General features: G+C 39.4%; 1 protein-coding gene across 3 annotated transcripts in view; it reads left to right on the forward strand.

Annotated features, from left to right (window-relative positions):
• PPEF1 (protein phosphatase with EF-hand domain 1) overlaps positions 1 to 13382 on the forward strand; it is a 171365-nt gene that overhangs the window by 61945 nt on the left and 96038 nt on the right. For all 3 annotated transcript variants that reach the window (XM_069100717.1, XM_069100716.1, XM_069100718.1), the window contains one exon: positions 6873 to 6919. In XM_069100717.1, the coding sequence (XP_068956818.1) occupies positions 6873 to 6919 (47 nt within the window). The remainder of the gene's footprint in view (positions 1 to 6872; positions 6920 to 13382) is intronic.

The following is a 13382-nucleotide window of genomic DNA, read 5'->3' on the forward strand; positions in this document are numbered from 1 at the left end:
AGTTAATCCAATCAATTGTATTAATACTCGATAGCTCTTATATTACTCATTGACTTACATTACTCATTGAAATACTCAATGACCTACATATATATATATATATATATATATATATATATGGAAAAGATGCTGAACTCAGTTACAAAATATAAGGAAATAATAAGAATGTATATAGGATGTTTAGAATGGGGAACCTTCACTGCAAGTTATCCCTCACACTTCCTTCCTTCCTTCCTTCCTTCCTTCCTTCCTTCCTTCCCTCCCTCTCTCCCTCCCTCCCTCCTTCCCTTCCCCCCTCCTTTCCTCCCTTCCTCCTTCCTTCCTTCCTTCCTTCCTTCCTTCCTTCCTCCGTCCCTCTCTCCCTCCCTCCCTTCCTCCTTTTCTCTTTATTTCTCTCTTTTTCTTTCTTTCTTTAAAAAAACAAAACAAAACAAAGCATTTCTCTTACTCTGGTGGGGGGGAATAAGATTTGATGCTCTAATTAGACCATTTCCATTTATAATATCTGTTATTGGACTTAATTTAACAACTTGTAGTCTGAGATGTGTGAGATGGGAAGGGCATTGCTCAGGTGTCCTATGAACAAGGGTGAGAAGTTCGTTGACTGCTTTGATTGAATTGTTACCTTATAGTTCATCATTATCACCAGAGCTGTTGACTTGTACAACTAATCAGGCTGTATTTCCATGGCAGTAAAGCAGAAATTTAGTTCATGTGCTATCCTCATTTGTCTTAGGGTGACAAATGCACTAGGGCAAATGTAAACTCTCCTTTATTCTCGTTTGAGTCAAGGACCAAGGAAACAGATCAGAAGGTTTCTTTTAATTGTCTAAGCTGAATCTGTAGCTACTTTTATGTTGTTTTCCTCCTTGGGTGAATCAATCTGGGTAGGAGTGAATTAGCTGGAAGATGTTAGAGTTCAATGTAGGACTATACATAACAATAACAGTACCAACAACAATAATAACAATTGTTCATATGTTCAGATTTGTAAAGTGCTCAAATTCTCTTGATTCTAAGTTTAGTACCCTATCTCTTGTGCCACTTAGCTGCAGGGATAGATGCCATCCAGTCCAATCCCTTAACTTTCCAAATGAGATTGTTAGTGATGGTATTATTTGAATACGGATTTCTCAGACTCATTTCTCAGACTCAGACCATTGTACTACATGGCTTTTGTAGCAGTGTAATGGTAATGTAATTTTTGAATTTGAAGATCCCTTTGTGTTGGTAAAAGTAGCAGGTACTTAACACTTAGATCAAGCCTCTGATTGGGGGAACAGAAGGTATGAATTCCTGTCTCCTGTTACTAACCTAACAGGAAGGGGTTGGCAGAAGGAACTGAAGTAGGTAATACTGTGCATATAAGAAAAGCCCCAGAGAGGCACAGTCAGAATTTCCTTGAGATCGAGATCTGGTGGCAGAGTAGCTACAGAAGAATGGAGAACTGAGTCCTGAGAACTTGTGGTGGGGGTGGAGCTTCTTCTGAACAGGATCCCAGGAAGCCAGAGCCAAGGCCCAGAGCCCAGGAGCCAGGAGCCCAGAGCCCAGAGCCAGGAGCCCAGGACCCCAGAACCCGGAGCCAGGAGCCCAGGAGCCCAGAGCCCAGAGCCAGGAGCCCAGGAGCCAGGAGCCCTGGAGCCCAGGTGACTGAAGCATGACCAGGATGCTGAGACTTTGTTTGTGGCTTGGTTGAGCCTTGAATTCCTTGGAGCAGAAATGGTGAAGGAGCCGACATGGACCAGACCCTGTGAACGCCAGGGTGGAGCAGCACCTCCCCAGAGAGCTGGCCAAGGAATTGGGAGCCATTTGCCATTGAACCCAGGTGAAAGTCTGGTGAATCCAGGTAGAATCTGGGACCATGGAAGGGGATCCAGGGAATCTGAGAACAGGCCCCAAGTCAAGATGAAGAAAAGACCTCTTCTTGGGTACTGAGTAATTATGTAATTATAGTTTACTAGTGACCTAAGGGGTGGAGGGTTTTGTGTATGATACTTAGTAAGACTTTACTGAATAAGTGACTGATTGTACTTTGAGTACTTTGACTATTGTTACCAATTAGTGAGGATTGAGTTAATCAGACTTTGCCCCAAGAATGGAAGACTTTGACTGCATACTTTGATGCTACTGATAAGTGACTGATTGAATTAACTTAAGAGTGACTATTTTACTTTGAGACTATGTTGTGAATATTATATTGTGATTTTCTATGATAAGTTGTAATATCGTGAATGCTGTATTTTGAATTATGCTGTACCTTGATTTTCCATGGATGTTTTGCTTTTGTTATGGAATAGAGTGGTCACTATACTGAGTAATCAGAACCTTAAAAAGCTGTTCACAGCAGCAGTTCTTCTGGAAAGCTTCTGTGCATGGCATTACAAGCAGCAAGTACCCTAGCATACCCAGGATGGCTACTAGCACAGGTTCCTAGATCTGCTTTTCTAAAGGAAAGCAACTCAGAATGGGTTAACAATCTTACTTTAATCAATCAAACACATATAATTTACCTACTTCAGGGGGGAAAGTCAGCACCCTGAACTTCAGAGAATACAAACAGAAGTTATAACAAAAAATAACACAATTAAGCAGACAGGGCTTCCAGCTGTCTGACCATTACATCCATACCTAGTTAGTTACCAGAGAGGGAAGCACCAACATCTGGGTTTTCAGAGCTGGAGGGCTCAATGGCTGCCCAGAGTCTCATATGGTCAAATCACACAACTCTTCTCAAAGTGAGCCCCAAAGCAAAACCTCACAGCAGGGTATATAGAGCCTTCTCCTGCCTCAGAGAATGTCATGGCCCTCTTGACCCACTGCCCAATCATAAAGTAACAAGGTGTGGGCATTCCTGAAAAACAGGCCTCCCATCACGGGCTCCATGTGACCACATTCAGCCTGTTAGAGGGCAGAGTATATTTTCAAATCAGGGAAGGTTCTCAGGGTCACTTAAGCCTATAAAAGGGCCAAGGGGCAGGGAAGATCTTCAGTTTCCCATTACCATAACAGCTTCTTATCTGCCCCATTCTTTTCATTTTAGAGGTGAGAAAATTAAGGTCTTTATAGCTAGTTGGTGACAGAGATAGGATTAGAATCCAGTTCTCCTGATTTCTAGTCTTGCATCTCCAATTGCCTTTTTAGACATCTCAAAATGGATGTAGTGTATGCATGGAATACAAGACCCCTCCCCAAAGGAAAAAAAAACCCAGAGCTTTCTCAAGGGAAAAACAGAAGCTCTTTATTTCCCTAGTCAAGTCTTGCAAGAGTTGGGCATCACCTACCCCAGAGCAAGCTGGTATAGGGAGGCACTGCACAGACATCAAGCAGACAGTTATATACCCCTATACAAACAATTCTAAGAAAACCCACAAAACCCCTCCCCAGTATCTGGACCTCTGTTCCCATTGGTGGGATATATGGCTTCACATTCCAAGTACCCAATGCAAACACTGATTTCAGCTATTTTCCTTCTTGAGCAAAGGCAGGTGGTTAAAAGAGCATGTGGGGGTGGTGGTGTAAGTGCCTGATTTCCCCCAAATCAGGTGATTTACAGGAAAATGAAACTCAGTCCTAGAGGGGGTTAGGACCTAGCTCAATTTTGGTGACTGCTGTTCCCATTTTATGAGAATACTTTCACCCATTTCACTCATGTAGATATCTTAAGCTCAACATCTCCAAAACCAAACTCACTAATTTTTGCTTTAGTCCAGGGGTGAGGAACCTGCAGTCTCAAGGCCACATGTGACCCTCTAGGCCCTTTAAACTTCACAAAACAAATCCCCTTAATAAAAGGATGTGTTCTGTGAAGTTTGGATTCTGTCAAAGGGGTGCACTTGAGGTTCCCGACCCCTGCAACACTTCTCCGTCCAGCTGCTCTAGTTCGGTAGAGGGCAACACCATCCTCCCAGGCATTCAGGCTCCAAACCTGGGCCTCATCTTGGACTTCTTGCTGTCTGTCACTCCCCATATCCAATGTGCTGCCAGGGTCTGTTGGCTTCACTTTTACAACATCTCCCTCTCTGATACAGTGTCACCTCTTCATGCTTGTACTGTTGCTATAAACTTGCTGGTGGTTCTGCCTCCTGATGTGTCTCTCCACTTCAAGCCAGCCCCCATTCGGCATCCACAGTGATTTTCCTAAAGCACGGATCGGACCATGTTTTCCTGCTGCTCAACAAATTTCAGTGGCTCCCCATCACTTCCATGGTCAAACAGAAAGTATTTGGTGTTCAGAGGTCTTCATCATGTATCCCTCCTCCCCTTCTCCCATTCACAGCTTTCCAGTCTTCTTATACCATATTCATCACCATGTATTCTTCAATCCAGTGATGCTGCCCTCTTTACTATTCCACAAACAAGACACTCCATCTCTTGGTTCTGGGCATTTTCACTGGTTGTTCCTCAGGCTTGAAAAGGCCTCCCTCCTCATCTTTGCCAGCTGACTTCCCAGATTCCTTTGAAGCCTCAACTAAAATCACTACTGCAGGCATCATTTTCTAACCCTTCTAGATGCCATTCTCTCTTTACATTCATTTTCTCTTTTGTTTTCATATTGAAACTCTTCCATAGTTTTTTTTTATAGAGATGCTTTATTTTCTCTGATAATGTGGAGAATAGAGAGACTTTCTCAATTCCCTCCCTTTTCAGAGGCAACTGTGGATTTGTTCAGGGGACAAAGTGGATAAAATGGAGTTTAGAAGACATGAGAATGAACCCTGTCTCAGGGATTGTAAAGTCAGGCACAAGCAGCTTTCCAGAGGATTGCTGCTGTAAACAGCTTCAAGGTTCTGATTACATAGTATAGTGAACTCTCTATTTATTCAGTAATAAACTAAGACAAAACATTGATAGAAATCAAAGTACAGCATTCACAATGTTATGACATAACAAGTTATCACTAAAGTGGACACATAGTTTTCACCAAAGTGGCCACATAGTTTTAAACAAAGTACAATCATTCAGTAAGTCCTTAACTCAGTCATCCTTAAGGAGCAAGCAAGGGAAACAAAATACAAAGGTCAAAGTTCTCCATCCCTAGGTCACATTGTCTTAATCTCTCAGTCAAAAAGTCTTCTTTCTTCTTATTTGGAGATTAGTTTCCAATCATTCTTAATTCAACCATCCTGAAGAGGTACGGGATACAGAGCACAAAGTCCTCCCATCCCTAGGTCACAGTAAATCATGATCTTCTCAGTTGGCATTAAATACCCAAGGAGAGGTCTTTTCATCTTGACTCAAGGCTGGCTCTCAGATTCCATGGTCCCAGCTCCCGCCTGAATCTACCCAATTGTCTCCTGTATTAAAGGGCAGGCAGCAATCAGTTCCTTGTCCATCTCTTTGTCCAGTTCTTCATCCAATTCCTTGTCCGGTTCCCACTCCATATTGAGGCTCACAGTGTCCAGTCCACCTCAACCCCTTCACAGTTCCTGTTTCTGGGAAGACAAAGTGTAAAAGAGCCCCAATAACACTCATCCACGTGGCCAGCACCATCATCAATTCATTATCTGCCTGTGAATTCAACACAGACCCCCCAGCAAGGTCTGAGACCTCCACACAAGTTGTCACGATAGTCCTAGGCTGAAACCCTCCTCCAGGACTTCTGTAAACAGACAATAAGAAAATCCCCTCTCAGGGCTTCCAGTAAGGTTCCAGGGCTTCTGTACAATAGCCACGTCCTCTTATCAGTGACGAATATGATAAAGTAACATCAAAACAGACAGACAAAGTACTGGCTTCCTCCCACTTCTGTTCTTTCTCAGCCGGGCTTCTCCTTATATATGGTCATTAAGCTCCTCCCTGTTCCACCCATTTCTGTTGCATTAGCAACAAGGTTTTACAAGTTCTATGTCTTAACAAAAGACTTGATATAATCATGGGCAGGCTTAAAAGAAACTTGAACTGAAACAAGGTGCTAAGTAATTAAATAGCTGAAAAAAGGTGTTAACTACTTCTTTGCTTGCCATTATAGACATTTACTAGTTGGGCAAATTGCTTAACCTTTCTCAGGTCTTAGTTTCTTTATCTGCAAAATGGGTATAATCGTACTTAATGAATCATGGTTACTAAGTTATAATAATAAAGTTATGAAGATAAAATAAGATAATAACTATAGAGTCCTTTGTCACACCTTAAAGCAATGCTAGCTATTGTTTTCTTGTAGGAGAGAGGTGGACTTGTGCTTTGAGCATAGATAACAAAAATACAAACACTTCTCTCTGAATGTGAAGGCTTGATATCTTACTTCTACTGGACATATTACAAACGGGATTCTTTTTTTAGGCATAGACTAGCTGGTTCCTGACTTTCCTTCCAAATCTGGAGTTCTATGATTTTGTGAGGTCCCTTAATCTTAAATTTCTGTCACATTGAGACCGATCTTTTCCACCCTCATTTCCCACTTGGATCCATTTCAAACCCTCCTCTCTTTTTGCCTGGATTATTGGTCTAGTCTCCTAAATAGTCTTCCTATCTTAAGTTTCCCCTTCATGCCACTGCCTAATGAACTTTCTCTCCTTTTGTTTTCATTGAGACCCTATAGGAAGAGTTAAAGCTCTGTATGGATCAGTGCCTTGTGCCTGTGTTAGGAATGGGGCAGGGTTGGTGAGAGTGAGAGAGAAGAAAGCTCTCTGGTCTTTTCTGCCCCCTCCTCCACCCTGTATCCCCACCCCCTGCTCCCCACCATGCCATACTGACTCTCAAAAGAAAGCTAGCAACTGGTTATGGAGACATAGACTATGAAAAATGCTAAAAAATTGAAGATGATTAGACAATGGCATTGAATAAGTTAATACCTTAAATTGTGTGATCCAATGAATGCTGTATCATTCTTTCTATAGAACGTACTAAATAATGCTTTTAAATTTGTTTTCTAGGTGATATACATGGGAAGCTTGATGACCTGTTTTTGATCTTCTATAAGGCAAGTGACAGTTGCATTGAATATTTTTATTCTTTTTGAGAGTCAGAATCATGACAGATTGAAATATCTGTTTTGTTAAAAATGTCTAAGAATACAGCTATATCTTATAGACAGTGATATGTGGTGGATAGAGCATGTGACAAAGTCTGAAAGGGGCTGAACTGCCCTGGGTAATTCACTTAACCTATCTTTCAGTCCAAGTGTTTTCATGTGTAAACTAGGGACAGAGGCAGCCAGGTAGCATAGTAGATAGAGTGCCTGGCAGGAAGTCAGGAAGATTCCTTTTCTTGAGTTCAATTCTGGCTTCAGACACTTACCAGCTGTGTGATCCTGAGCAAACCACTTAACCCTGCTTGCCTCAGTTTCCTGATCTGTAAAATAAACTAGAGAAGTAAACAGCAAACCACTCCAGTGTCTTTGGCAGGAAAACCCCAAATGGGGTCACAAATAGTCAGCCATGACCGAAAGAACTGACTAACAACAAAAACTGGGGATGATAATAGCACCTACTTCACAGGGTTACTATGAGGTTCAAATGAGATAATACATGTACTACAAGCAGTTGGAAGTGCCACATAAATGCTATGTATGATAATACAGTTGTCTCTTATAAGCAGAGGAGAGTACTTGTATTAAGAATGTAAATTTTGAAGATCTTCCCTGCCCCTAGGCTAATGTGCACCTGAAGCCTGGGGAGGGAGGCTTGTTTTTCAGTAGATACTTCTTGATTGGCCAGTGAGTCAATAAGGTTGTTACATTCTCTGAGCCAGGAGAAGGCTATATAAGCCCTGATGTGTAGCTTTGTTTTGGGACTCACTTTGAGAAGTGTTCTGTGATTTGATCTGAATTCTGGGAAGCTGTTGTTGAGAGTCTCCCGGCTTTGAAAAACCCAGATGCTGATTTGGTATGGATGTAATGGTTGGACAGTTTGGAAATCTGTCTACTTGATCTGTTTCTCTGACTTGATAATTCTGTCTGTATATTTTGAAGTTTGGGGTGCTGACCATTTTCCCCTGAACAAGGTAAACGATATATGTCTGACTGATTAAAGTAAGCTTGTTAACCCATTTTGAGTTGCTTTCCTTTAACAAAGCAGATCCAAGAACCTATGGTAGCTGCAAACCCTGAGGACGCTTGGGGTGCTTGCTGCTACAGTACTCAAAACAGTATTTATTGGATTTGGAGTTAAAAGACCTTGGCTCTGTCTTGGCCATACTACTTACTGTTGTCTGACCAAGCCACTTAATTTCTTTGGGCTTCACTCTCTCTATCTTTAAAAGAAAGGACTAGATGATCTATAGGCTATCTTGCAATTCTAAATCTCCTTTAGGGCTCACATAAGACCCTTGGAAACATAAACCCAGAAGGTGGGGGTTGTATCTCTATTTAATTTATTCTGGAAAGCACCTAGTATACCACCCACACATCAGCAGTCTCTGAATAAAATGCTTTCTAATGATTATGTTGATCATCATCATGATTATACAAAATTAGCTTTTAAGTCATCTATTCTACTGTATAACTAAGCTCCCAGATGTAAGGAATGTATTACAATGAGTTCTAAATGGCTTTGCTCCCTGCCATGATTCACTATCTTTCAGCTCATCAGTTTCCCTTAAAACAAAACAAAACAAAAGAACTCGAAAACTAACGTTCCATAATTATTCCTCCTTCAATGGCATTCAGTAGTATGGGTCAGCACACACTGAGGCTGTTTGGAGGTGACAATCTCTGTTTTCTGATGAGACGGCAGTTGCAAATGTGGATGTTTCGCTTGAGAAAGCCTCAACAGAGATGACAAATCCAGAGGTGAGCACAGGATTAATCCCTCCAGTGTTCGCCAGGTTCTTTACTTCCTGTCTTCCACGTCCCCTTGGGGTGTTGGCATGGTTTTTCTGACCTTTCCACATGTCTCTGAAGGGCTGGAAGGAGTAGGTTGGATTGCAGGATTGAATGTGTCCACCACTCTGACCTCTCAGGAGCTTAGCATAAAACACTAGGTGATTATCATTGACGACCGGTGTGCTTCACTCAGTAATTGTTAAATACCACAGTGTGGAAAATAAGGATCATTGTACTTCTAACATCAGTGATAAAAAAGTTTTCTCATCTATAAAATTGGAGGATAGAGTCTGGTGATTGGAAAGATGTTGCTTTCCACAACCTCTCCAAACTAAAAAAAGCTAAAGAAAGAAATAAAAAACCCGAAATACATCCACATAGAGAGTAAATAGAACTGAATACATAAGATTAAAAGACAGAAACAGTATCCAAGGTAAAAATCTTACAGACTGTCTATCCAACACCACATGGTGGGTGTAGGCAGAACAAACAAATTTATAGGGTTATGTTTCAGAGACTGGCCATGAGTGAAAGGAGATACAATCTTTGTTTGGGGGTTGAGGAAAGAGAGATGACAGCTGAGATGAAAGGAAGAAAGTCTAAGGATCCAGACAAGATAATCCAATGAAGGCAAAAGGAAAAACAGGTAAAAATTCAAGTCCAAAAGACACTGCTCAAGTATTATATTCCTGAAAGAAAAAGAACAAAAAAAAATTCCCTGTGAAAAAGAGAATTCTGCAAATTAATGAAACAACAGCAAGAAACTCTAGAATGGATTAAAAGATGATTCAAACTTAAAAGAAGGTAATAGGATGGAAATTAAGTTAGAAATCATATCTCTTGAGGAAGAATTAAAGAAGATAAGCAACAAGCACCAAGTATGATAAGGCATTCCTATCTCTGCTACTGGGGAGACTGAGCCTGGCTGATTACTTGAGGTCAGAAGTTCTGAGCTGCAATAGGAGTAGAACCTTTTGGGTGTCTGCACTATGTCTGGCACCAATATGATGAACCCCCAACAATGATAGCTACCAAGCAACCTCAAGAGAGGTAACATGGGCTAGGTAAGAAATGGAGCATTCAGAATGTCTTTGCCAATCAGTAGTGGAACTGAGCTCATGAGTGGTCACTTAACTCTAGCCTGGGCAAGATAGAAAGACCTCAAAAACAAACAAACAAACAAAAAAGATAGAAAGACCTCCAAAACAAACAAGTTAAAAAAACATGGATGAAAAATCTTCACAAAGAAGTATAAGTTCTGAAAGAAAGTATAACAGATTTTGAGTGAAAAAATATAGAAATAAATTCTGGCAGAACAAAAGCAAAAGACAGTAGTAACTTTAAAAGGACATGAATTTTATATAAGCCAAAGCAAAGCATCAAGACAGGATGTGTGGAGATAAGAAGTATAAATATCCGTTAAAAAAAGATGACTCTCATACCATAGCAAATAAAATTATACAATTGCTCAGAATTTTTAAAAATTATAAATAGCAGATTACTGACTGCTAGCCATCTCTAGTTGTCCTGATCTCTATCTGGCCACTAGACCCAGATGACTCTGGAGGTGAAAGTGAGGCTGGTGACTTTGCACAGCCCTTGCTCACTTAAATCCGATTCATTTACACATTAGGGCATCACCTTCCTGGTGTCATGGTTCTCTTCTAGAAGGAAAGACAAACAGCAGCAAACAGCTGAGTAGCAGCAGCAGCAACTGACTGCTGTTAGAGAAAACCCCCATCTTTGAAATTCCAAGTTGTAGCAGTCAATTTTCATAATATTAACACCAATTAATATTTTTTCAAGCAATCAGAAAAAGGAACTTTAGCTATAATAGAACATCAATTTGAATAAACTCAGGAATATTCCAAAGGCATGAGTAATCACAGGAAAGAATGGAACAGGACATTCCAAAAAGCAAAGGAACTGAAGTTGCAACCCAAATCTTACACATTTCTTAGAATTAGGGTACAAGGCTCCACCAAAACTAAAGTAAACGAAAGTAAGATAATAAATATATAAAACAAATAAATACATAATAGAATAGAAAGTGACAACAGAATAAGCATAATAACTAAGAACTGGAGTGGAGTAGAGAATAGAAAATTGTTGCCCCTGAAACTCTACTTCTTATGAGGGAACAAGGAAGGAATAAAGGAATAACAAATAAGAATATAGCATAAATGAGGGAATAGAAATCAACAGAGAACAGATGAAAATAGAAACTGGTTTGTGGACAAAATAAATGAAAACATAGAAAAGGACACACAAATGTTCCATAAGCTAAGAGGTTGAGAGAAGGATGATTTTGAGCCACATACTTATCTAGTCAGGAAAAGGGGAGGGAGCATTTAAATCATCACATGAATCAGTGAATGGCTGTGTGAATGAAACAGATGTTGAAAATTTTAAGTAAATTCAAAGAATTTGAGATAGGGAAAGTCATTAGGGGAAAATATCAGCTTAAAAAAGAAAGGGAATGATAAATCAGTAAAAAAGACAGAAGAGAAAAACACAAACCTAACAATAATGACCTCAAATTTAAATAGATTAAGCAGCACAATAAAACAAAAGGCTAAATGGACAAGGAAAGAAAACTCAAGGATTTTCTACATACAAGAAAGACATCTAAAAATAAAGGCACATGCAGAATGAAAATTACAGGCTGGAACAAAATTTATTAGGAACAGGTGATTCCAAAAATATAAAAGTTCCAATCATTTTATCAGAGAAACAAAAATAAAAATAATGTCAAGGGATAAACAAAGAAGTTGCATTATATTTAAAGGTACTATAAACAATTAAACAGCATCAGCTCTTAAAGTATATGTGCCAAATGGTATATCATCTTTAAAGAAATATTGACTTATCTCTGAATCATACCTCACTTCCTCTACCGGAAACGGGGATATGGATGTGGAATGTGGCAAATGCCACATCAAACATTGTTGATGCGTTAAGTTGATTTTTGCTAACCTGTTTTTTTTTTTTTAATGTTTGTTCTAAGTAAGGCTTTTGATGTAGAGGTACGGGGATGGAATATATTTGGAAATAAAGTGATATCAAAAACAAAAGGCATTAGTTAACGATACACAAGAAGGTTGGATTAGACAGTCATAAGGTCTCTTCATTCTCTAAATTTCTATGAAATAGAAATCCGGAATTTCTATGACATAAACACTTTGACCAGTAAAGAATATTATAGAATTGTGAATTATTGTTACTACTAATGATAAGCATACATTTTAGAACTTTCTGGAATCTATATTGATCTGTTGGTCTTCTTGAATGAATCAAAACTTGGATTGGTGTTCCTTAAATTATGATTTTTAAAAGTTCTCTAAAAGACTTGATCAGAGCAAAAAAAACTTTAAAGGAATACTAATCTCAGAATTTTCCTTCTTTGAAAGTCTGTCTTACTGCTATATCATGAGAATAACAGTTTGGGATAGCTCAAGTATTTATTGAGAGGGACATTTATTATATTGAATCACATAATTTCCCTTGTATTGTTTACAGATTTTTTTTATACCTAAACAATGAACACCTGACATCATTCAACCCAGAGTATAATTTCCTCCCTTTTGTAGGCTGTTGTGGTTCAGCATGATGTTTTCATAATGAAGCTTGTAAGGCTTGTTTAGAGTGGTTCAAGAAATGTGAATAATAGGCACTCTTTCATTTGCTTTCAGTAAAAAGAGACTTAATTAGACACAGCTTATATCCCTTTAATCAAATGTTCAAGGTCATGACTGCTGCTGTTAAGTAGACCAATAAGAGATTGCATTACATGGATAAAAGAAAATTCTTTTATTTCCTTGCAAAAGTATTTCTGAGGGAGATGTATTTTAAAAAATATTTTCTCCAGCAATTTAATAAAAAAGTTATAAAAATAAAATATACAAAGTTATTCTACACAACAAACTTATTAAGTAGCTATGTACCTGTCACTAGTCTAGACATTAAAATGCAAAATGATACATACTTATCTTGTTCTCAAGGAGTTATATAATCTGCTAGGGGATATGCAAATTTTTAAGAGGTAGAGCCTAGGTAAAAACAGATTTATATTTCTAAGGATGCTTGGGCCCAAAGTACAAATGGTCATTGGGAGAACTCATTCCGGGTATGATAAGGTATAATGGAGGAACGGGTCAATTGTACAAAGGGGTTGGGGGAGTAGGGTGTGGGATACATACCAAGGTTATGCTTAAGGTTCTGTGAGCTAGGCTGCAACAATATGTTAACTGAGAATTACCAAAAGAGCAGGCTGGTTTTCAAGAGGCAGAAGAACTATAGACCAAATTGCCATTCATGCAATGGGTGCGACAAAAGATAAAATGTTGGTTGAAATTTCTATGGGACCTGGCCCATATAGGGCTGATATTCATTCATGAAATAGCATAGGACTGAGAATATGTGGTGAACCATGTGTAAATACTTTTGTGGTTTTGCCTGTTTTTAAATTCCCCTTTCCCTTACCTATTTTTTTTCCTTTTTGGAGGGCAATTGGGGTTAAGTGACTTGTCCAAGGTCACATGGCTAGTAAGTGTTAAGTGTCTGAGGCCAGATTTGAACTCAGATCCTCCTGACTCCAGGGCCTGACTCTATTCACTGTGCC

Source organism: Petaurus breviceps, unplaced genomic scaffold, assembly GCF_028583685.1.
Source record: "Petaurus breviceps papuanus isolate PSGF00001 unplaced genomic scaffold, PetGlider_PUasm1.0 419, whole genome shotgun sequence".
NCBI lineage: Eukaryota > Metazoa > Chordata > Mammalia > Diprotodontia > Petauridae > Petaurus > Petaurus breviceps.